The 25,944-nt window shown below is 41.1% G+C and overlaps 1 protein-coding gene across 4 annotated transcripts in view; it reads right to left on the reverse strand.

Moving 5' to 3' along the window:
• Window positions 1-23,132, reverse strand: part of LOC111955975 (protein PRRC2A-like) — a 38,887-nt gene extending 15,755 nt beyond the window's left edge. The window contains 12 exon segments of one of the 4 annotated variants that reach the window (XM_023976368.2): window positions 160-772; window positions 1,472-1,570; window positions 1,721-1,925; window positions 2,175-2,295; window positions 6,333-6,573; window positions 8,428-8,681; window positions 9,097-9,240; window positions 9,367-9,460; window positions 9,553-9,649; window positions 10,057-10,234; window positions 15,973-16,124; window positions 23,026-23,132. In XM_023976368.2, coding sequence (XP_023832136.1) covers window positions 160-772; window positions 1,472-1,570; window positions 1,721-1,925; window positions 2,175-2,295; window positions 6,333-6,573; window positions 8,428-8,681; window positions 9,097-9,240; window positions 9,367-9,460; window positions 9,553-9,649; window positions 10,057-10,234; window positions 15,973-16,087 — 2,161 coding nt within the window. In that variant the 5' untranslated portion in view covers window positions 16,088-16,124; window positions 23,026-23,132. 4 annotated transcript variants of the gene reach the window in all.
• Window positions 23,133-25,944: the final 2,812 nt, after the last annotated feature.

Genomic DNA, 25,944 nt, shown 5'->3' on the forward strand with positions numbered 1-25,944 from the left:
GCTCCGTATCATTGGCTTGTAGGCTATGCATGGAAGCCAGGAGATGCTAAACATGTTTAAGTTAATCAACGGTCAATTACCGCGAGGCCMGCAGGTATTTGCATGGCAATCACAGGCTGACYAAATMTAATGACCGCCACAGCCCTAGTCAAAACTCACCAGTAATGGAGTCATAGCTGCTGTTGCTATTGGCCCTCTGTCTGTCGGTGGGACTGGGCCCTGGCACTAGGTCCCTGGTCAAAGCCTGGGCAGCCAGGACAGCCAGGGGGGGCTCGTCATGGTCCACGCAGGGGGAAGGGGGCTGGCTGATGTTAGGGGAGGAGGCCGAGGCCGATAGGGAAGGGCTGGGGCTTCCGGCCGTGGCGGAGTTGCCGTCCAGACTGGGGGGCTTGGAGCCTCCGCTGCTCCCACCACCACCCTGCTGCTGGGCCTTCTCATCCAGCCTCTTCAGCTTCTCAGCACAAGCCGCGCGCCGCTCTTCCTCCATCCTTCGCTCCTCCTCCTCACGGCGCCGGCGGGCACGTTCAACGGCGGCTGAGATCTCTGAGGAGGACTGTTTCCTGCGCTGGCGCCACGTCTCGTCCTCGTCTTCGCCAGGGGGCGGGGCTAGCAGACTAGCTGTCTGAGGCGGAGGTGTGGGTCCTCCGGGGACGGGGGAAGTAGCCTGCTGCTGTTGGAGCTGCGGGGAGGGGGCGGGCTTCCCGGGGGCCAGGGAGGTAGAGACAGTTCCGGGGGCTACCACCAGGCCGGACTGATTAGGAGAGTTGCGGCCCTGGGAGAGGAGAAAATGGAATGAGGACACACACACACGACCACAATCTTGGCTGCATTATGAAAATAAAACTTCCCTAAGATGGCATGAATAACTCAAATTAATAACGGATCCGCAAAAAAGTGTGTGAAAATGCTGTGCGGATATATACTGAGTATACAAAACATTAGGAACASCTTCCTAATATTGAGTTGRCCCCCTTGGCCRTCAGAACACTCAATTCGTTGGTGCATGGACTCTATAAGGTATTGAAAGCCTTCCACAGGGATGCTGGCCCATGTTGACGCCGATGCTTGTGTCAAGTTGGCCAGATGTCCTTTCGGAGGTGGACCATTCTTGATAAACATGGGAAACTGTTGAGCGTGAAAAACCCAGCAGCGTTGCAGTTCTTGACACAAACCGGTGTGCCTGGCAACTACTACCATACCCCGCTCAAAGGCACTTAAATATGTTTTTCCCATTCACACAGAATGGCACACACATACACAATCCATGTCTCAAGGCTTAAAAATCATTGTTTAACTCGTCGCCTCCCTTTCATCTACACAGACTGAAGTGGATTTAACAAGAGACATCAATAAACGATCATAGCTTTCACCTGGATTCACCTGTCGGTCTCATGGAAAGAGCAGGTGTTCTTAATGTTTTGTATACTCAGTGTATATACGAGGCCCTCTCTCTCCCCAGGTAGGCAGATACCTGTCGGTAGTAGGAGTAAGGCCCCTGTCCCTGGTGGAGGAGAGGCCCAGGTGGGGGGGAGGGCTGCTCCCGGGGGCCACCCAGTCCAGGCCTACGCCCCTGTAGTGTACAGGRAGTCACAGGTTACAGTTAGCCATTACGCTAATATCCACGTCCTCAAAGCAATCCTGCTTTTTACTATAAAATGGTCACTGTTCACTTGCATATTATCCCTGAGCTGCCTCTGAACGTCTACTAGACTAGCCGTACCTGGTAGGTGGCGGGGGCAATTTGGCCCCCCCAGCCGCTGTTGCACCCCTCCTCAGCCCATCCTGGCTTGCTTGAGGGGGGTGGGGAGCAGTCGTGGTTGGCATTGGAGGGAGGGGTGCAGCTCGTGTCCCTGTCCCCTCCGCTGTCAGAGGCTCGGGAGCGCTGGACCACCTGAAGGGGACCTTCTTGAGACCTCTGTTTCTCCCTGGGGAAGGAAATAAGAGACACGTGTGTCACGTCAAAAGCAATCCCACATGCAACAACTCATTTCATGAATTCTTTATTTTCTGTCTCCGTCATTTATTAATTCAGAAACCATTTATGTGGGTGTCTCGGTCTAGATGGCACAAAGGAGGATTGCGAGCAGAGAACAGTACAAAAAGTTTGAAACGGTCAAACTGTATTTCCCACACCATGTCGTTCTGTTATGTTGGGCAMCTACTGTGGGACATACCGTGGGCCGTTCTTGCTCTCGCTTCTTTCCCTCCTCTCGGGTCTCTCGTTCCTCTCCTCATCTTCTCCTTCATCGTCGCTGAACTTTAACTTGGCTGAGTAGTCGATTTCCTCATGTGCCCCTGTTTGACAGACCAAACGGTTCAGAGTAGAAGCACAATGGAACGCATTTGTACCGCTGACATCCTCAACTATTTTTAGGGGGTAGATCAGCTTTAATATTGRAGATACATTGTGGCATCTATCAATGTAATTTTCTGCATAATTTCCAATCCCCCACATATTTATTAATTTCCCCTAATACGACCACCCCTCCCCTAATTGGAGTAAACTAACGGACAATACTTAGGCTTTTACTTCCTGCTRATGCATACTATATACATTTTACGTACACAGTATATTTTACATTAGTTATTTTATTATTTTGTTTTTTCCCCCACCCTTCAGCTACCCTCAATTAGGGKTGGGCGATATGACGATATATATCGTGTGACGATAGAGCATAATATGAAACGATAGACGTTTTTCTAACGTTTATTTCGTTGTCGCAAATCACACTCTTTACGGCAATATTTTTCGTCAATTGAACGCTTTGCGGTCTAAATTTGCAACACAAACAAACATGGAAGAGAGTGAACGTGACACAGAGCACGGAGACACGGAGCTCGTACCTAAAAGAGGGGCTACTTCGGTCGCATGGACATAGTTTGGGTATGAAGTCTGTCACGGACCAGAAAACAAAATATGCTGCAGGCCGGTCCCGATAACAGGCTCAAACACCACTAACCTCATACCAACTACGCAAGAATCACGTGAAACAGTACGGAGAGTCTACGGATGAGACCCCAAAAAGTTGTTTGCAGCACTTTGGTTGTTTTCATATAATGCTGTAARGTTAATTCAAGCTTGAAGGAGTGATTTGTTTACTCGTTATATTTATTTGTGAGCCTTKTTTTGCTGCTATAGTTTAAACTTAAGTGTACCATGTTTACATTTGGTATTTTATAAACCAATATTTGTTAGAGCTGTATTAATTGGTTTGCTGCTACAATTCGAACAGTTCTACTATTAAATAGTATTATATGTTTGGTTTGGATATTTTAGACCATATTATTTTGATTGCAACTATAGTTGAAGTGTTTTCTATTTACCTTTGTAGATTTTATACATTGAACATTTGCACAAAGGTTCTCAATTAAAGGAGAAATCAAATATGAGTAAGTACCTTTATTTGTTGAGTATAATTCAAAATACAATAAGAAATAGGCCTTRACATGTGGTCATMTTATATAAACTATTTATTCATTGAAAAGGTGATATATAGTGATGTATCGGGATATGAGATTTGTCATATCGCCCAGCCCTACCCTCAACCCCTCCCATCTATCCCTGAAAACCATTTAGTTTTGATTTCTAATTGCCAGATCATTTTAAATGGCTGTTTCACAAAAGTTCTGAACCTTTATTCTCATAGCTTCTACAGAATAATTATATTATTGATCGATTGACTATTACTTTTCAAATCCCCAGCAGTGCAATTTGCAAAGTTAAATCCAGGTAAATGTTGCAATTCTTCAGCAATTGCTGAACCTGTGACCAAAAACAAGCTACATAAAGGCAGTACCAAAARAAGTGATCTAATGATTCAATCTCTTTGCAGCAAAATCTGCAGAGCAGGGATGGTTTTGCCCCACATATAGATTCAATTCTACCAATAGAATGTTGTCTAATTTAAATTGAATTATGTATCACTTCATAAACCATGGAATCGGTACATCTTAAATCACTTTGCAACCTGTATGGCACAGCTGTAAAAATGTTAGTCCTTTAGTTAAAATGGTATTCTTTATCACATTTTTTTTTATTAATGCAGGGCTGACAGAAGAGTTCCTTGCCTCCATTTTTGTGGTAATACTGCAATCAGTTGGTWGRAATTTTGGATAGAGCAGACATGTCCATATATTTTTGTTAACTGCATGTGTGACATAGGACTGGTGGAGTTATACAATTTACAAAGATACCGTTTTACATTTTTTTATTTTTTTTATCAATTAGTATATTTGAGTTTAACCGTAACATTTGTTCTGTCTTTTCTGGGGGATTAAAGTGAAATTGCAACCAGATTTCTATTTTTAGTCAAACATATCCGTTTGGGCTTCTTGAGGTCAACTTGCAGTCTACAAATGATTTGTAATTAGGTTCCGGCCCCTCCAACCATCCGCTCAAGAAAAAAATAGTCCCGTGGCTATAACTAGTTGATGAGCCCTGCTTTAGTGAGGTCCACCAATGCTTTAATATTTAATCATTTTTGCCATCCAAATTCTTATTCATTATATAAATAGGAACGTTTAATTTTATCTGGCTTTCCGTTCCAAATAAAGTGGAATATTTTTTTCTCATATCATTTTATAAACAGGTCGTTATGTGTGGGCYGGGCCATAAGTACACTGYACAGAATATAAACGCAACATGTAAATTGTTGGTCCCATGTTTCATTTACTGAAATAAAATGGCAGAAATTTTCCACACACACAAAAAGCTTCTCTCTCAATGTTGTGCCCAAAAATCCCTGTTAGTGATCATTTCTCCTTGCCAAGATAATCCATCCACCTGACAGGTGTGGRATATCAAAAAGCTGATTAAACAGCATGATCACTAAAACAGGTGCACCTTGTGGTATGGGCAGGCATAAGCTACAGACAACGAACACAAATTCAATTTATCGATGGCAATTTGAATGTACAGAGATACCGTGACAAGATCATGGAGGCCCATTGTCGTAACAATAATCCGCAACCATCACCTCATGTTTCAGCAAGATAATGCATGGCCCCATGTCACTAGGATCTGTACACAATTCCTGGAAGCTGAAAATGTCCCAGTTCTTCCATGGTATACACACTCACCAGACATGTCACCCATTGAGCATGTTTGGGATGCTCTTAATCGACATGCATGACAGTGTGTTCCAGTTCGTGCCAATATCCAGCAACTTCGCACAGCCATTGAAGAGGAGTGYGACYACATTCCACAGAACACAATCAACAGCCTGATCAACTCTATGCGAAGGAGATGTGTCTCGCTGCATGAGGTACATGGTGGTCACACCAGATACTGACTGGTTTTCTGATCCATACCCCTACCTCTTTTTAAAGGTATCTGTAACCAACAGATGCATATCTGTATTCCCAGTCATGTGGAATCCATAGATTCGGGCCTAATACATTTATTTCAATTGACTGATTTTCTTATATGAACTTTGAAATAGTTGCATGTTGCGTTTATATTTAAACTGGGATATGACCAGTTACGGGTTGATCAGGGTGATTTTTTTCACAAATAGACAGGTATTGTCCTTCCCATCTTGCCAACTTTATATAAAAAAAGTATTGTAGTGAGATCATTACTTGCTTTCGGGATATGAATACCGAGTATGTCAACCTCACCGTCTGATCATTTTATTGGTAAACTACACAGTAATGTAAAAGTTGTATTTTTTTGCGATCCAATACGTAATATGGTACTTATCATAGTTCTGTTGTAAGCCAGAGAGGATAGAATAATTATTTAGATTCTCTTTGAGGCTGAGCAGGGATCCAGATTGCGGATTTAAAACAAAACATGAATCATCAGCGTACAATGACACCCACAGTGGGTATCAGATGTATTCCCACTTGGATAAACCTGATATGTCTCCCCTCCCCTACTCACAGCACTACTGGATCCAAGAGATGCAGTCAAATGTGATGCCCACTTTGTTTCCCCATGTATTAGCAAACTGCCGCTATATTAGCATAAATTCGGGTTGAAAAAGAATGAAAAGCAGAATAGGAACCCTTGGGGCTGGCTTCCTTGTGGTGGGTGGGTGGGGGTCATGCTCAATTGGCTTCTTTTGCCAAACAGAAAAAAATAATATTCTTTGCGATTACGGTGGAGAAATAAAAAGCTGTGTCACAATGTGTAATTTTCAAACATAATGCTTTCATAAAGTGCTACCCAGTCATAATTTTCCCATCTTGTTTAAGGAATGTTCTCATATCAATTGAACAGTGTACCCGCATTCTTCATGTGATGATCTTTAAACTTGCCACTGCTCCCTMAGCAGTATAATCAATAAATATAAGTGTTCATGAGTCCTGACATCTCCCCTCTCTCTCACCTGCCCAGCCCTCGTCTCCATCCTGGTGGTCCAGTTCGTCTAGCTCCTTCAGGTCATCCTGTTTCAGGATGGAGGGTCGCTTCACCATCTCTCCTCCCCCGCCACGGGGACCGCCCTGGGGACGCCCGCGACCGTCCTGACCCTGCTGGCGAAACCTGGGAGGTGCCTCACCAGGCGGAGGGTACCCATAGGGCCCCTGGGGGCCGTAGGGAGGCGGGAAGGGCAGGTAGGGAGGGTACATCTGAGAGACAGAGAGAGAGAGCGATCCTGCTTAAGAGAGTTACACAAAAGCAGTGGTGCAAAAAAGCAGAGATTGACAATAGACTGCTGCTACACTGGTGGCTAACAGGCTGAGAGCCCATCTGTGTGTACCTGTAACAGTGTGATGTTCTAACACCTTAATATACAATGGGAAACTTCGCTAACGAGACACCCACTGATGTACAGAAACACCTAATTAATATGACAGTATTGTCAAGACTTTGTTCCAAAACCAACAGAGCAAAAAAAAACAAGGATGGAAACACATAGAACTTCAGTTTTTTATTTGGTACACAACACGTTATACGACAAAGTGCTTTTAAAATCATCACACACGCTTTATATTTGCAACAAGCCATTTTGATGGAAACACAGCTGCCGGTAAAGTGTGCATATATTTTGTGTGAATATTAAGAACAGGCGTTTTTGCTTGAAAATCTTTCACAAATCGATTAAAAACTAGCTACTGAGATAACACAGTGCCCTCAAAGTATTCATACCCCTTGAATTATTCCACATTTTGTTGTCTTATAGCCTGAATAAAAAAATTGATAAAATGTGTGTTTCCCCCTCCTCACTCATCAACACACAATAGTGAGATTTCTTTTGGACATTTTTGCAAATGTATTGAAAATGAAATACAGAATGATCTCATTTTACATAAGTATTCCTACCCCGGAGTCATAACATGTTAAGAGTCCCCATTGGCAACGTTTAAAGCTGTGAGTATTCTGGGTAAGTCTCTACGTGCTTGGCACACCTGGATTGTACAATATCTGCACATTATTCCTAAAAAGATTATTCATGCTCTGTGAAGTTGGTTGTTCATCTTTGCTAGGCAGCTATTTTAAAGTCTTGCCATATATTGCATGTAGATTTAAGTCAAAACTGTAACTAGGCCCTCAGGAACATTCACGGTCGTCTTGGTAAGAAACCGTGCATATTTGGCCTTGTGCTTTAGGTCATTGTCCAGATGAAAGGTGATTTTGTCTCCCAGTGTCTGTTGGAAAGCAGACAACCAGGTTTTCCTTTAGGATTGTGCTTTTGTTTAGCTCTATTCAGTTTATTTTTATCCCCCCCAAAAATCCCTACTCCTTGCCGATGACAAGCATACCTATAACATGATGCAGCCACCACCATGCTTGTAAATATGATGAGTGGTATTTAGTGATGTTGTATTCAAGACATAAAGTTAATTTCCTTCCTCTCTGGCAACTGAGTTAGGCAGGACGCCTGTATTTTTGTAGTGAATGGGTATATTGATACACCATCTAAAGTGTAATTAATAACTTCACCATGCTCAAAGGGATATTCAATGTCTTTTTTATWTTTTTTGCCCATCTACTAATAGGTGTCTTTCTTTGCGAGGCATTGGAAAACCTCCTGGTCTTTGTGGTTGAATCTGTGTTTAAAATMCACTGCTCAACTGAGGGACCTTTCAGATAATTGTATGTGTAGGGTACAGAGATGAGGTAGTCATTACAAAATCATGTTAAACACTATTATTGCAAACAGAGTGAATCCCATGCGCTCTTATWAAGCAACATTTTACTCCTGAACTTGAGGTTTGCCTTAAATGGGTTGAATACTTATTGACTCAAGACATTTCAGCTTTTCATTTTTTATTAATTTGTTAACATAAAAAAAATATGAAAATCCACGTTGACATTATGGGGTATTGTGTGTAGGTCAGTGACACAAAATCTAAATGTAATCCATTTGAAATTCAAGCTCTAATAACAAAATGAGGAAAAAGTCAAGGGGTGTGAATACTTTCTGAAAGCTACATCTATTGTGAGCACACATGCAGAGATTACACCAGGAGTAGACTTACGAATGGAGGCATGATCCCTCTGTACTGTGGGAAGCCAGGGCCCACGGGGGGCTGGGGCAGCACGGGGCTGCTGGCAGGGGGGTTCCTAGGCGGCCCATGGGACTGTGGGTTCTGCTGCTGGTGGAGAGGTGGGCCTGCCTGGCCACCAACGGCAGCCCCCTCTATGACCAGCGCCTCGCCTGGGCCACCCTCTGCGACCCCCTCCCCGGTGGGCGCCAGGGCGCGGCCCCCACCGTCCCGCCAACTCGTCATGTCTGGGGAGAGAGGGAAAAACAAGGAAAAGAGGTTAAAAAAAACGTGAGGGAATAAAAGCCACTTATACCAGCATTTGTATTCAGGAACAAATACTGGACATGCAATGAAATCTTGCCATAATCGATGTCCTAGTTACAAAACTGTTCCCAAAAATTAGTATTTCTTTCTTTCAGTTAGAGGAATCTTAGAATCAACCTGCATATCCTCCAACTGGGGTTTCTGGAAAATGTGGACATTTTAGGACAGTTACCGGAATTTTGCAACGTAGTTGTGACTAATAGTGTTTTTATTTTTTTTAAATACAAAGAAATTTAAAAAGATGCACTTGCTCTGACCACTGCTTCTTCTGTACTGTTGGTAGCCCTCTACACTGTGTGGTCTATAATAACCTATACAGAGATGAGCGTTACTCACTCGGAGGGCGGAGGCTTGGTCCGGGCCCATACCACTGATCTGCAGTGCCCTGTTCTCTGCCAGCTTTGTCCTGGTCGCCAGCCGCCTGCAGGGTGGGAAATTCCTCGCGAGAGAATGGCGACGGTTGGTTTGATCCCTTTCCACCTGTATGGTGCGAGAGAGGGGTTACTCACAGTTAGATATCCAGAATATCCAGTGAGTTAGTTAGGAAGCCATTGATGATGCAGTCAAGTCCGCTGAGACGTGACAGACGTAAAGTATGATACTCACCATCTCCTTGTGCTCCATGTGTAACACTGGCCTGAGCCCAGGACCTTGCCCCTGCGGCCTGGGCTGAAACCGGGGCGGGAACCGGAGGTGGAGCCTGAGACACACACAACAGCACAACAATAAGGACCATGGCGGTATGGAACCATTTTGTGTTGCAGTTCACATTGATATTGAATTGGTGTGTACCTCTGGAGCTGGCGGGGTTCTCGGGCGGGTCGGTACAGGCGTCTGTGAAACCACAGGCTGCGGCAACTCCAGCTGCGGTGCTGACAATACATCGGTACTGAGAGAAGGAGAGAGAGAAACGCCAGATGGGTAAGTGTCAGACACGCCAGTCAGACAATTGTGCCAATTACCGAGTTAGTAGGGGCCTATTACCGATGTCCCACGGCGGTATTGCTGGCGTTTCTTGAGATAACATAGCATCTGTATATTCATATCACCATTAGAATATATTTATTCTGCAGATGAAGATGGACACAATCCTGCTAATTCAGATAAATCATCAATATGGATGATAAAATCGATTCAATTCTAGTTCTGGGCAGATGTAGACTTTAAACAAGAGGCAATAATACCCAACCACATTAAATAGTAAAGCTCAGTGAATAGAGTGCGACAGAATAATTTAGTATAGTGAAATCTATAGAGCGCCTCATGGGGAGTGTGCCAGGGGGGACTCCTCCTCACCTCTTTGGGTCTGCTGGTTCCAGCTTGCTTGCCCATCCTGTGCCGTCTTTGGGAACTAGCGAGACGTTGGGGTCGTTGCCTTTGTTCTCCGCCTTCAGACTGGGCAGGCTGGCAGGGGGTGGCATGCGCCGCGCGGAGGCAACTTTACCAAGAGACTGCAGGCCATGGCGGGGGGGAACTGACGGGGGGGCGGGAGAGAGAGAGGAGACGAGGTCATTAGCAGAAAGACCACTGAGAACCAAATGGGAGGGGAGATGAGGTCATGAAAACAACAGTGGTTATCGCCGACAAGATGTAGGCGTTCGATAAAGACTCCGCAAGAACCGCAGAGAATAGGGCTGGGTGATTAGGCCTAAAAAGCATATCTTGATTTATTTATTTTTTAAATACAAAAAAAATCTAAATAAGCTTTGTTGTAGAATGTAAAGGGTCAACTATTACTGCATTTCAAATAGTAGGCAAAAATATAACGAATGCYGGGCTTGTGAAATTATACCCAGCTAAATATAAGCCTTTAACTTGCCTAGTTAAATAAATAAAGATAAGCCTTCCACAACCATGAGACCCACTAATAATTGAATTTGTCAAGAAGCCACTCCTACGTTGTCTTGGCTGTGTGCTTAGGGACGTTGTACTGTTGGAAGGTGAACCTTTGCCCCAGTCTGAAGTCCTGAGCAGGTTTTCATCAAGGATCTCTCAGTACTTTACTCCGTTCATCATTATAACATTATTATACAGACACTTGCCTAGGTACTAGCTAATATGGCTTGTCACCATGTATTGGAGTTCTCCCTTTCACTTACACAGTAAGACAGTAGTGTTCAAAATTGATCAAAGGGCCAGTGTAAATTAATAAACGGTCCGGATCTGGCCCGCGGGCCACCAGTTGAATAGCCCTGGAGTAAGCCCAAGCAAAGCATATTTACTATAACAGAGTTTACGCGATCAATGGGGGGGGGAAACGACATAMGCATTTTATATGAAACGGAGCCAAATCCAAGACAGGATTTACATGTGTAACTCCAGTTCTCATGAAGGATGTACACTCAKTCCGTCATCTGCTCACTCACACATAATATGCACCTACATTAATACTGACTCTACACACATACAAGCTGCTATTAATCTTTCTTATTTTCTGTTGCCTAGTCACTTTACCTCTGTACATATAAAGTAGTGTGAACCCTTTCGAATTACCTGGATTTGTGCAAAAATCGGTCATAACATTTGATCTGATCCTAATCATAGACAGTCTGCTTAAACTAATAACACACTCTTTCCATGTCTTTGTTGAAAACACAGTGTAAACATTCACAGTGCAGGGTGGGAAAAGTATGRGAACCCTTGGCAGCAATAACCAAATTACTGAACAAAACTYAGGTTTTTGGACATAAAGAGGGACTTTATCGAACAAAACGAACATTTATTGTGTAACATGGAGTCTTGTGAGTGCAACCATATGAAGATCAAAGCTAATTGATTAATTTGATCGCTATTTCTGACTTTTGTTACTCCTCTACTTGGCTGGAAAATGTTCAGATAATCGCATGGTATGCTTTCGCCGTAAAGCCTTTTTGAAATCTGACACAGCGGCTGGATTAACAAGAAGTTAAGCTTTATTTTGATGTATTACACGTATCAATATTATACATTCAAGGAAATATATTCCTGTAGTTTGAATTTGGCGCGCTACAATTTCACTGGATGTTGTCAAATCGATCCTGCTAAAGGGATTGGTGCGTGAAGTTTAAGTTCCTTGCTCAGAACATATGAAAGCTGGTGGTTCAATATTCCCAGTTCTTCAATATTCCCAGTTAAGAAGTTTAAGGTTGTAGTTATTATAGGAATTGTGACGCGTCGACTATTTCTCTCTATACCATTTGTATTTCATATACCTTTGACTATTGGATGTTCTAGTAGACACATTATTAAACTGGCAAACGCAGTAAAGTTTGAATGAATGCTTACAAGCCTGCTGCTGCCTACCACCGCTCAGTCAGACTGCTCTATCAAATAATAGACTTAATTATAATAAAAACAGAAATACGAGCCTTTGGTCATTAATATGGTCAATCCGCAAATTAACATTTCGAAAGCAAGAAGTTTATTCTTTCAGTGAAATACGGAACCGTTCCATATTTTATCGAACGGGTGGCAACCCTAAGTCTAAATATTGCTGTTACATTGCACAACCTTCAATGTTAAGTCATAATTATGTTAAATGCTGGCAAATTAGTTCGCAAAGAGCCAGGCGGCCCAAACTGTTGCATGTACCCTGAGTCTGCGTGCAATGAACGCAAGAGAAGTGACAATTATCCTAGTTAATATTGCCTGCTAACATTTTTTTWAAACTAAATATGCAGGTTTAAAAAAAATAGACTTCTGTGTATTGATTTTAAGAAAGGCATTGTTGTTTATGGTTAGGTACATTCGTGCAACGATTGTGCTTTTTTCGCGAATGCGCTTTTGTTAAAACATCACCTGTTTGGCGAAATAGGCTGTGATTCGATGATAAATTAACAGGCACCGCATTGATTATATGCAACGCAGGACAGGCTAGTTAACCTAGTAATATCAACCATGTGTAGTTAACTACTGATTATGTTAAGATTGATTGTTTTTTACAAAGATAAGTTTAAAGCTAGCTAGCAACTTACCTTGGCTCCTTGCTGCACTCGCGTAACAGGTGGTGAGCCTGCCACGCAGTTTCCTRGTGGATTGCAATGTAATCAGCCATAATCGGTGTCCAAAATGCAGATTACCGATTGTTATGAAAACTTGAAATCGGCCCTAATTAATCGGCCATGCCAATTAATCGGTCGACCTCTAATTATAATTATTATATTCAGCCCAATGGCACAACAGCCACAAAAGACATGGATTTTTTAGGGGTCATTATGGCCACACAAAGAGGATGCCGCCGGGCAATTCGATGCATTATCAAGTGCTTGTCATATTGTGAATGAGAGACTGATGAAGTGTGTACAGCCTGCACGAAAAACAAAGCAGCGCTCATGCCTTTCATGCAACTTTTTTCAAATCTTCAGTCGCATCATGCAGCCTTAGAATGTATTACAAATCAAAACATATAGCCCAACGTTTGTATCACAACTAAAGTGAAATAAATAACTAAATTAAGCACATAGGACCTGTTTCCTTGTTAACCGCTCAACACAGAATAGCCGTACGCGTGAACTACGTAAWATTTTTGGGAGAAAATGTCCTTTATTTTATTCAGCTATGTTKAATTGTACAGAGCTCGACTGACATTTTTTACAATGAGCATATCTGCTCCTAAACTGAAAAATCTAGGAGCACACAAATACATTTAGGACCAGAATGAAAAATCGGAGGTAGTAAAGGGGCAATCCGCTGTTAAAACGATAACAAAGCATCATCGCCGCCACAGTTTCAGTAAAAAGCTGAGGGATGGGGCTTGAGAAATGTAACCAAATTCATAGAGCTATGGACGCAGGGACTGACCATCAACATATGAAAACTATAGTTTTAACCATGTTTTGAGGCTATACAGCGTTTGTTTACATTTACTTTGTTTACAAACATTGGAAAAACAATCTTATATATTTGCTTCTGATGGGGTACTAAGTCCATGGGGCATTTATAAGTAATACTCTTCAGGAATCAGTGGGTTTATATCATTAATTTCTATGTAAAAAAATGTATGTAGTAATTACAGATTGTCCCTTTAATAATAATAATAATACTAATAACTGCCACCAATTATAAAATACAGGGTTTATGAGCAGCAGAAAATATATATATATTTCAACTGGGTCTATATAAATCCTAGCTACTTTGGAGATCAGGTCCTGAAGAAGCTCTACTTTTTCCTTTCTTTGTTTGAATACTAAAGAGGATGCGGGACAGCGAATAAATTACAATAATTATTACCTTGGTGGTTCTTTTTTTTTTTTAGAGGCACTTGTGCTCCCAAATTATAATTCCAGGTAGCACAGCAAAATATTTAGGAGCATATGCCCCCAAAATGGTAGCACTGTAGAGCCCTGTTGTATTCTTCATACTATAAAATAATGCCACGGAATTCAAAGCAAATCTCATCTGCAAAATTAACCAGTGTAGCCCACAGCCAGATCAGGGCCTAAGATAACAACAATTCAGTGTACGCTATTCTGTTCTTCTGAAATAGACTATATACCATGTTTCTTTAGACCAGTCTAAAATAAATAATGGATTTATTGTGATGACGTAGGCTATATTACTTTAAATATAGTTGTTTCAAAGGTCTGCATCAGTGGCTTGTAGGCTATGCAGTCTCTCAATCCAAGATGGCAGCATGTCAAGTCGTTTGTCTGTGATTAGTAGTTTTTAACCTACTAATAACAATTCATTTATAGTGGAGCAAATCTATACTTTCCTTGTTGTGTAGTGCAAACTACTTAGTTTTGCTGGTGTAAAGATAGCGGGTCTCCCTCAACTTGGATAATCTTTTAATCGCCATTTGCACTTCTTTACTCAAAATGTACCTAGGTAACCCTCCCTTTCCTGAGTGCCTCGTCCAAGCTGCTCCTCTTCGCTCTCCACCTGGCTGTCAGCGGCAGCTCAACAATCCCCAAARCGTTCTCTCAATCGACCCCCAATCTACTCACACACACACACACCCAGTCCCTCTCTCAACTTACCTTTCCTTGGACTCTATTTCTTAAATCTCTCAGAGAAAATGACAATTCTAGTGGTATTGCTTTGCACACTGACTTTACTGAACTCTGGAGAAAATAAACATTGCCGCTGGGTGAGTATATCTGACAATTGGAGCCTGTTGTCTAAGATTGATGGGGTTAGGATTTTGGCTTAATCAACTGATGGCAATTGTGTTTCCTGAAACCTGGCTCCGCAAGTCTCTTCTTGATAAGGATATTTGTATAAAATGGTTACAGTGTGTATCGCACTGATCGATTTAAAAAAAGGTGTGGGTGTGGCTATATATGTAAAGCCTACATTCCTTGTAAGTGTGGCAAAGTCTGAAACTATTTGTAAACAGTTGGAATTTATTGCTTTGAATCTCTGTCACCGGTATACTTRTAATTAAAAAGCCAATGTGTGTTTACTACCATTTTTATTCTTCGGAAATGTGGTGGGTACTCTTCGTTCGCAGAATTTCATTTTTCTAACTGTTCCAAATCTGAATTTGGTAAAAGGGCTTTTATGTACTGTGCACCATCGTCTTGGAACGCCTTACAAATTACTTTTAAACTGGAAGAACTTGTCCCGATTGGTGTTTTTTAAATAATTTATGAAGGATTTTGAGGCTGATTCCTTGACCTGTCAGTGTTTTTAATTTGCTGTTTTATGATTTCGTTATTGATTTCTATGGTTTTTACTAGATGACTTGTCGTTTTTCATGTTGTATCTGTCTGTAATTGTGTAATGACTTGGTGCTGCATAGCTTGGCCAGGACGCTCTTGAAAAATACATTTCAAATCGCAATGAGCCCTTCCTGGTTATATAATGAGTCTTTTTAAATGCAAGGAAACCAGGGGATGCTAAATGTGTTGGTTAATTAAACGGCCATTTACCGTGAGACCGGCAGTTAATAGCTTGACAATCACTGGCTGACGAAATTGACCGCCACAGCCATAGTTTTGAGTTGGCAAGAAATGCATTTCACTGCACTTGTGCAAGTGACATTAAAACTTAAAACTAAACGCTAAAATGTTAAGTGCTAAAACGTGGGTTGTGGATGCACTTCTAGTCAAGTCGGCCCATACATCTCATGTTGAAAAATGATTGCATAATATGACCCATTTATCATAATCGATATCAACAAATCCAATCACCTACGATGGATCAGAAAATGATCCGGACACCTCACGTCAACACCTGACATTGTTCCACACGCTAACACACTACCTGGACAATGGAAACGAGAATACTCACCAACAGGCTTTTGTGCTTCAAGGCTCTTTCCTTTGTAGGTATCAAACAGGTTGAGAGACGCATACTTGGATTTGCCATCCTTCCCCTTTGCAGTTTGCCCAGAGCGCTCTGACATTGCGCTGTCCGCTCATTGAGTAAGGTGAGCCCTGAGACTGGAAGAGAGAAAGAGATGGAGACATTTGACACCATGTATGCGTCACTGAACGTGAAGGTAAACGTGGTGTTGAGTTGATGCAGGTTCTAAACAACAAAACGAGTCCCGATATCCAGTCTTTGCTTAGCAGTGTATGCATTACAAAGTTTGTAGTGTGGACAGACAGAGGGGGAGGACAGTGCTCAGAACAGGTCAATAACATTAGAGACCAATGTGTGAGCAGAGCTAGCACGTGACCAGTACACTGCCACGAATACGTCAACACAGGAAATACTGTACRGAGAGAATAATGCGATCCATGGTATAGTTGCCATGGTGATGCATTATAAATTACGTTCCACTTTTTCTAGGTCTGCCTTGAGAGGGGTTGCCTCCATGGCAACAACACCAGGGTTGAGCCCATTTTACAGCTCACCAATAAAATCCACTGGGCTGACATCGGTCCAAATCATAAAGATTTGGCTACAGCTAGAGAGTTGTTCTGTGTCTGTAAACGGATCAAATATTACAAAAGCAATATCCGTCTTTGTAGGTGGCGCAATCTTGTTTGAGGAAAATGTTGCCCCCTTGTCATTTTACAAAGACGGAGGCCAATTGCAAACTGCACAATGAGTTGATTATCAAATGAATTAAAGCGCAACTGGGGCCCTCTGTAGCTCAGTTGTTAGAGCATGGAGCTTGCAACGCCAGGATGGTTTGTTCGATTCCTGGGACCACCCATACGTAAAAAATGCAGGGGGTCCGCGGTCAGATCTCAAAATATATACAGTACCAGTCAAAAGTTTGGTCACACCTACCCATTCAAGGGTTTTTCTTCTAGAATGACCCAGAAAAGACATACCAACCTACCTACCGTCTCTGTGTGCGTCACCCAAAACAACAGTCCTGTTTGTGCTGGTACTGCATGGTGAGAATGTCAGCTCTGTCACATGTTGCTGGGCTAGTATTACTACAACAGGACACATCTCTCTCCACAACTGCACTGAATTGACTGGTGACCCTCCACACATTATAGTATAAATATTTATGTAAAATATAGCGACAGAAAATCTGCTTCTATTTGGGAGAAGTTTTTTGTTTGTGATGTAGTAGGGGTTTCATCACCCTTCTGCACATGTACGTTTGAGTCCGTGTGGCAAAAAGTAGAATGCTTGATACATGATTTGATTTCAGAACAATAAGGATGGATTTGTCAAGATAAGAATGAATGTACAGTACCAGTCAAAAGTTTGGACACACCTGCTCATTCAAAGGTTTTCTTTACTTTTACTATTTTCTACATTGTAAAATAACAGTGAAGATATCAAAACTATTAAACATTTGGAATAACGTAGTAACCAAAAAAAGTGTTAAACAAATTAAAACATATTTTAGATTCTTCAAAGTAGCCACCATTTGCCTTAATGACAGCTTTGAACACTATTGCCATTCTCTCWAGCAGCTTCACCTGGAATGCTTTTCCAACAGTCTTGAAGGAGTTCCAACACAGGCGGAGCACTTGTTGGCTGCTTTTCCTTCACTCTGTGGTCCAACACATCCCAAACCATCTCAATTGGGTTGAGGTCGGGTGATTGCGGAGGCCAGGCCATCTGATGCAGCACTCCATCACTCACCGTCTTGTTCAAATAGCCCTTACACCGCCTGGAGGTGTGTTGGGTCAATGTCCTGTTGAAAAACAAATGATAGTCGCACTAAGCGCAAAACCAGACGGGATGGCATATCACTGCAGAATGCTGTGGTAGCCATGCTGGTTACGTGTGCCTTGAATTCTAAGTGAATCAGTCAGTGTCACCAGCAAAGCATCCCCCACACCTCCTCCTCCATGCTTCACGGTGGGAACCACATATGCAGAGATAATCCGGTCATCTACTATGCGTCTCACAAAGACACAGCGGTTGGAACCAAACATCTCCAATTTGGACTCTAGACCAAAAGGACAGATTTCCACCGGTCTAGTGTCCATTGCTCATGTTTCTTGTCCCAAGCAAGTTTCTTCCTCTTATTGGTGTCCTTTAGTAGTGGTGTCTTTGCAGTAATTTGACGTGAAGGCCTGATTCACGCAGTCTCCTCTGAACAGTTGATGTTGAGATGTGTCTGTTACTTGAACTCTGTGAAACATTTGTTTGGGCTGCAATTTCTGAAGCTGGTAACTCTAATGAACTTATCCTCTGCAGCAGAGGTAACTCTGGGTCTTCCTTTCCAGTGGCGGTCCTCATGAGAGCTGGTCTCTTCATAGCACTTGATGGTTTTTGCGACTGCACTTGAAGATACTTTCAAAGTTCTTGAAATTTTCCAGATTAACTGGCCTTCATGTCTTAAAGTAATTAGAGGTCGACCAATTAATCGGAAAGGCCGATTTCATAACAATCGGAAATCGATTTWTWTWTTTTTWATTTTACACCTTTATTTCATCTTTATTTAACTAGGCAAGGCAGTTAAGAACACATTCTTATTTTCAATGACGGCCTAGGAACGGTGGGTTAACTGCCTCATTCAGGGGCAGAACGACAGATTTTTACCATGTCATCTCGGAGGATTCAATCTTGCAACTTTACAGTTAACTAGTCCAACGCTCTAACCACCTGATTACATTGCACTCCACGAGGACCCTGCCTTTTACGCGAATGCAGTAGAAGCCAAGGTAAGTTGCTAGCTAACATTAAAATGATCTTATAAAAAACAATCAATCAATCATAATCACTAGTTAACTACACATGGTTGATGATATTACTAGTTTATCTAGCGTGTCCTGCGTTGCATATAATCGATGCGGTGCGTATCGTTGCTCCAATGTGTACCTAACCATAAACATCAATGCCTTTCTTAAAATCAATACACAGAAGTATATATTTTTAAACCTGCATATTTAGCTAAAAGAAATCCAGGTTAGCAGGCAATATTAACCAGGTGAAATTGTGTTCACTTCTCTTGCATTCATTGCACGCAGAGTCAGTGTATATGCAACAGTTTGGGCCGCCTAATTTGCCAGAATTTTACGTAATTATGACATAACATTGAAGGTTGTGCAATGTAACAGGAATATTTAGACTTATGGATGCCACCCGTTAGATAAAATACGGAACGGTTCCGTATTTCACTGAAATAATTAATGTCTTGTTTTCGAGATGATAGTTTCCGGATTCGACCATATGAATGACCTAAGACTCGTATTTCTGTGTGTTATTATGTTATAACTAAGTCTATGTATTTGATAGAACAGTCTGACTGAGCGGTGGTAGGCAGCAGCAGCTCGTAAGCATTCATTCAAACAGCACTTTCCTGCGTTTTGCCAGAAGCTCTTCGCTGTGCTTCAAGCCTATCAACTCCCGATATTAGGCTGGTGTAACCGATGTGAAATGGCTAGCTAGTTAGCGGGGTGCGCACTAATAGCGTTTCAAACGTCACTCGCTCTGAGACTTGGAGTAGTTATTCCCCTTGCTCTGCATGGGTAACGCTGCTTCGAGGGTGGCTGTTGTCATTGTGTTCCTGGTTCGAGCCCAGGTAGGAGCGAGGAGAGATGGAAGCTATACTGTTACACTGGCAATACTAAAGTGCCTATAAGAACATCCAATAGTCAAAGGTATCTGAAATACAAATGGTATAGAGAGAAATAGTCCTATAATAACTACAACACTAAAACTTCTTACCTGGGAATATTGAAGACTCATGTTAAAAGGAACCACCAGCTTTCATATGTTCTCATGTTCTGAGCAAGGAAACGTTAGCTTTCTTACATGGCACATATTGCACTTTTTACTTCTTCTCCCAACATTTTGTTTTTGCATTATTTAAACCAAATTAACAAGTTTCATTATTTATTTGAGGCTAAATTGAATTTATTGATGTATTATATTAAGTTAAAATAAGTGTTCATTCAGTATTGTTGTAATTGTCATTATTAACATAATAATAAAAATAGGCCGATTAATCGGTATCGGCTTTTTTGGTCCTCCAATAAATCGGTTTCAGCGTTGAAAAATCATAATCGGTCGACCAATAAAAGTAATGACGGAGTGTCGTTTTCTCTTGCTTATTGAGCTGTTCTTGCCATAATATGGAAAGGGTATTTTACCAAATAGGGCTATATTCTGTATACCACCCCACCTTATCACAACTGATTGGCTAAAACTCATTACGGAAAGTATTTTCACAGATTAACAAGGTACCCCTGTTAATTGAAATGCATTCCAGGTTACTACCGCATGAAGCTGGTTGAGAGAATGCCAAGAGTGTGCAAAGCCGTCATCAATGGAAAGGGTGGCTACTTTTAAGAAACTCAAAAATAAAATATATTTTGATTTGTTTAACACTTAGGTTACTAAATGATCCCACGTGTCATTTCATAGTTTTAATGTCTTCACTATTATTCAACAATGTAGAAAATAGTAGAAATAAAGAAAAACCCTGGAAAGAGTAGGTGTCCAGACTTATGACTGGTCCAGCCACCCTAGTCATTAACTGTTCTCTCTGCTACCGCACACGCAAGCGGTACCGGAGTGCCAACAGCTTCTACCCCCAAGCCATGAGACTCCTGAACAGCTAATCAAATGGCCACCCAGACTATTTCCCCCCCCGCTACAACTCTGTTATAATCTATGCATAGCCACTTAACAACCCTACCTGCATGTACACAATTATCTAAATTACCTCGACACCGGTGCCCCCGCACAATGACTCTGTACTGGTACCCCCTGTACATAGCCCCGCTTTTGTTATTCACTGTGTCGCTCTTTAATTATTTGTTTTTCTTCTCTTACTTTTTTCTGAATTTTAGGGGGTATTTTCTTAAAACTGCATAGTTGGTTAAGGGCTTGTAAGTAAGCATTTCACTGTAAGGTCTACACCGGTTGTATTCGGCACATGTGACAAAACATTTATTTTGATTTGATTACTGTATGTTTACAGATGCAATTAATTTTGGCCAATGGAATAAGTTTAGGGGGTGTAATACATTTTAGAGTAATAATATTACATTGTATTTTTTTTGCCCTGCACAAAATGGGTCTGAGAGGCTCACAGTGATATTGGTATGCACAGTACTCTGCCAATTATAAATTGTTCAACTCAATATTTCTTGAATTCCCCAAAAATTGTATTTACATAAATGCTCTGTAATTAGAAAGTAACTGTCCATTGAAAATCTCACTTTTAAATGTTCATATTCTGTTAACTCATACCCAAATAAAGTTCTTGACTGATCTTATAAATTCGTATCAGCGCTCTGCAGGATATTAGCTTTAAAGCTGCGACAAAACATTTTGCTGCCCCATAATTMTTTTTGTAGAATTGCAAGAAATTAGCTTGAAAACTAATATTCTCTTTCCAATGCCAAGAGGCGGACCATTAAAATGTTCCTTCCCAGGGCCCGAGACATCTCAAGTCATGGTAAAACACCTTGTATGTTATTTGTATCTCACTCAAGTTGTGTTCTAATTATGAGGTGTCCCTTATTACTTTGCCATCACAGAAAAGTTCCCCGGCCTCAAGAAGTTTGAGAACCCTTGTAATAGTGCACTGCCCACCACAAGAGCAACTGACAAGATAACTTGACCCATTTAAAAGACTGCAACAATATTATTAGAGACRGGCAGGCACCCACCATTAAATACACTACATGATAAATAAAGGATGTGTTCAATGCACATTTGTATGACGTGAAGATATGGGTTGCTTTAATGGGATAAATGTACATTTAGTCATACTATTGTCCCAAACACTGCCAAATAGCAGCACACCTTGCGTGCCTCAATACCCCGATGAGATTAGAAAATTAGGTTGTGGGATGGCAAGCAAATACCATGTTGTTCAGGGATTAAGAGGGCAGATAAGCAAGCCATCAATGTAATACACCAGGAAAGGCCTTGTAACGCATAAAGGAGTTCAGGGCCAGCCACAGCATGCCATCAGAATCACAAGCACACTCAAAGGCAAGGGTCAGCACAACACAGTCCAAGTATACCGCTTCACCAAAAATAGTTGCTAGCATAAACATCACATTGACTGTAGCCATAGTTAACTCTGAACAGCAATCTAATGCGGCCTCCATATTCACGTTGGGAGGGGGACTGCGATGTTTCATAATGCATACCCAGATAAATTGCGGTGGTGAAATTAGTTTAGTTACATTCCTCGTTGAATCACATTGAATACGTCAATCAACTCAGTTTTTAATTCTTTAGTATAGATTGTATAAATCCCAATTTCTAGGAACTATGCGATTTCGCAAATTATTTTATGAAGAGAACATAACAAAATGGCGGTGCGGGTAGGCCATCTGCATTATAACAAACCGGTTAGCAATTAAGCTAGCTAACTATACGATGCAAACATTGCATGTAGCTATGACCCACGCCGTGATACACATGGGCATGGCTGTTGTGCAACAAGATTGTATAACTATACAGTAGAACCAATATATCTAAATTAGTAACCTAGCCATCTGTAATAGATCTCTACATATCGTCCTGCTATGAACCAAACCAGCCAGCTAATAGCTAGCTAACCAACACTATTGTCGCTAGCGAGTGACTGTTAGCCGATGCTAACGTTAGTTAACTAATGTTACCACATTAGCACACATCTCTTGCGGTTGCCATCGTTACATTTCAACTATAATATAGTTAGCTAGCTAGCTAATATTTTACATCAGGAAATACAAGATGTAACTACTAACCTGGTCTTGTCCCGACTTGTCTCGAGTTGTATCGCAGAATAATGTAATCACGTTAGCCCTCTACTAACTAACGTTAGCTAGTTTATTGCTCACGCTGTCGCTGGCAAGTAACGTTTACCCTAGCTTGCTAGCAGAATTACCACTTTGCTAGCTCAAACTAGAAATTAATTAACGTTATAAAATAAGAGAGGGGATACTGGAGATTGATGTGTGTAAAGCGGCTTACTTGTACTCCTTTTTCTTTTTCCACAAAACCAATGAAAAAGAAAATTATTACAGGAGCGCTTAATCCGTCACTACAAGAGCCGTCAACGGCTACTAGAGACCGTAGTGCAGAGGGGGTGGAGGGCACACAAAGAGGGCGGGGTCAAATTAACATCATGAGTTCTGAATCCGAATTTTGTCCTATCAGATCTAACATTTTTGATTATGTCAACATTTGCATGGATTTAAATCACGCCCTATCCTACATTGTCAGATCGTGTTGACATTTAGCTACGTATTGTATTTTACAGCACTCTGATCAGCGAACCGTCTACTGTGTTTATCTTGTCCTACTGTCTGGTTGCTATTTATCAACACCAAAACAAAATCAAATGTGTGTTTTTCACTCACAATATAATGCAATTCAATAGTTTATGCCTTACTCCTCTTGATCAGCTCTCTTGCATGACCATAGCGTTAAAGGGGAAGTTCACTCATTTTAACGTGGCCTTAATTTCACTCTTTCTGTGCTTGTAGTTGATCCCCCAAAACTGTTTTAACATTTTTATATATTTTATTATTTTTATTTTGAGCACGATTTTTTAAATCGAATGCAGAGACATTCAGAATGTGATTCTGATGTAATATGAGATTTTTTTTGAGTGTTTTGGAGCTTTTTCTAACATGCTTTAGACACATTTTCTTAATGCATTGTAGTCAATGGCAAGTGATGACTCAAAAAGTGACAACCAATTTTCTCTGACCAAACAAAAAATTAACAAAATACAGTTTGGGCGATCAACTACAAGCACAGAAACAGTGAAAATAAGGCCACGTGAAATGGGCGAACTTCCCCTTAAACGGTCAATAATATTAGTAATTCATTCATTTATTAGTAATTCATTCATTCAATTATTCATTAATATATTAGTAATTTCATTCATTAATTCATTGTAGACTATAGACAGGCAGCACTATCCTGATGCAGCACAGGGGCTGTATATCCATTACAAAACATTATAATTGTTGATTATAACGTGTGGATGAAATACTGAAACTTTCCCATTCTTCAACGCTTTGAGACAGCATCTCAATATCAGAATTTTGACCTAGATAGTTTGTGTGTATGCATTGATATGTAGGCTACTTGTGCCTTTAAATTTTATTTTATGTAGTTTTGTCCATGAGCTGTTCTTGTCTATTGATATTCTGTATTATGTCATTCTMTATTGTTTCATGTTTTGTGTGGACCCCAGGAAGAGTAGCTGCTGCTTTTGCAACAGCTAATGGGGATCCTAATAAAATACCAAATAGATGTGAAGCTTTTCGAGAATGCTTTTTAAATGTGAAACATGTATTTTGATGGAAGGTCTAAGATGTCAAGTAACAATTTCCTCTCTTTCTTTTTTTAACTTAATGCATGGACAAGATCATGTGTAGCAACATTCAGGTAACCTTAATTATCAAGGTCAATGTTTTTTTTTAAGTAACTCAATTACTTTTACTCTGAATACTTTTTAATTGAGCTCCTTTTGACTTTTACTTGAGTCGTTTTTTTAAACGTCATTTTGGCTTCTACTTGAATAAAATGTAATTAAAGTAACAGAACTTCTACTTGAGTAGGATATTTCAGTACTCTTTCCACTTCTGACTGAGTAGCATGAAATAAAATAATTTCATGTTCTGTGAGTTCTCTCTATTTACCATGCATGAACAGTTTCAGTATGTTAAGATGGACAGTAGACCTGTTCATGAAGATTACTAAAACGTATGCAGATGATAGAGTAGCTTTCAAGTGGGGTAATTTTTAGTACTTTTTTTTTTCAGTGGTCAACGCTTAAAGTATTTATTTTATGAATTGTTTTACTCTCCTCCATTAAGTTTTTTGTTTGTTGTTGCATTAACTAGCTCTATGTAACATAAACACACAGTAATCAATGTCAATCAAGACATTGATCTTGAAAAGGAATTTGTTTGGATAGAAGACAAATCAACCTTGAGTTTGGTCATAAAAACCACTAAAGTTAATCATTAGTGTCACACCAGCTTTCGCTTTGGCTCCCCCTCCTGTCCAGCTCAGGCGTTCGGCGTCGCCGGCCTTCAAGCTGCTGCCGAACCCAAAACACCCCTGACTGCAGTGTGCAATTCGGGGCCTGGCTCAATGTGGGCGGAGTCCCACGTTTTTTAAATTTATTTATTTCACCTTTATTTAACCAGGTAGGCTAGTTGAGAACAAGTTCTCATTTGCAACTGCGACCTGGCCAAGATAAAGCATAGCAGTGTGAACAGACAACACAGAGTTACACATGGAGTAAACAATAAACAAGTCAATAACATGGTAGAAAAAAAAGAGAATCTATATACAATGTGTGCAAAAGGCATGAGGTAGGCGATAAATCGAATAATTACAATTTAGCAGATTAACACTGAGTGAGTAAATCATCAGATGATCATGTGCAAGAAGAGATACTGGTGTGCAAAAGAGCAGAAAAGTAAAATAAAAGCAGTATGGGGGTGAGGTAGGTAAATTGGTGGTAGTTACAGATGGACATGTACAGCTGCAGCGATCGGTTAGCTGCTCGGATAGCAGATTTTTAAGTTGTTGAGGGAGATAAAAGTCTCCAACTTCAGAGATTTTTGCAATTCGTTCCAGTCGCAGGCAGCAGAGAACTGGAAGGAAAGGCGTCCAAATGAGGTTTTGGCTTTAGGGAAGATCAGTGAGATACACCTGCTGGAGCGCGTCGCTGCTGGTGTAGCCATCGTGACCAGTGAACTGAGATAAGGCGGCACTTTACCTAGCATAGCCTTGTAGATGACCTGGAGCCAGTGGGTCTGACGACGAACATGTAGCGAGGGCCAGCCGACTAGGGCATACAGGTCGCAGTGGTGGTCGTATAAGGTGCTTAGTAACAAAACGAATGGCACTGTGATAAACTGCATC

This window comes from Salvelinus sp. IW2-2015, linkage group LG31 (genome assembly GCF_002910315.2).
Source record: "Salvelinus sp. IW2-2015 linkage group LG31, ASM291031v2, whole genome shotgun sequence".
NCBI lineage: Eukaryota > Metazoa > Chordata > Actinopteri > Salmoniformes > Salmonidae > Salvelinus > Salvelinus sp. IW2-2015.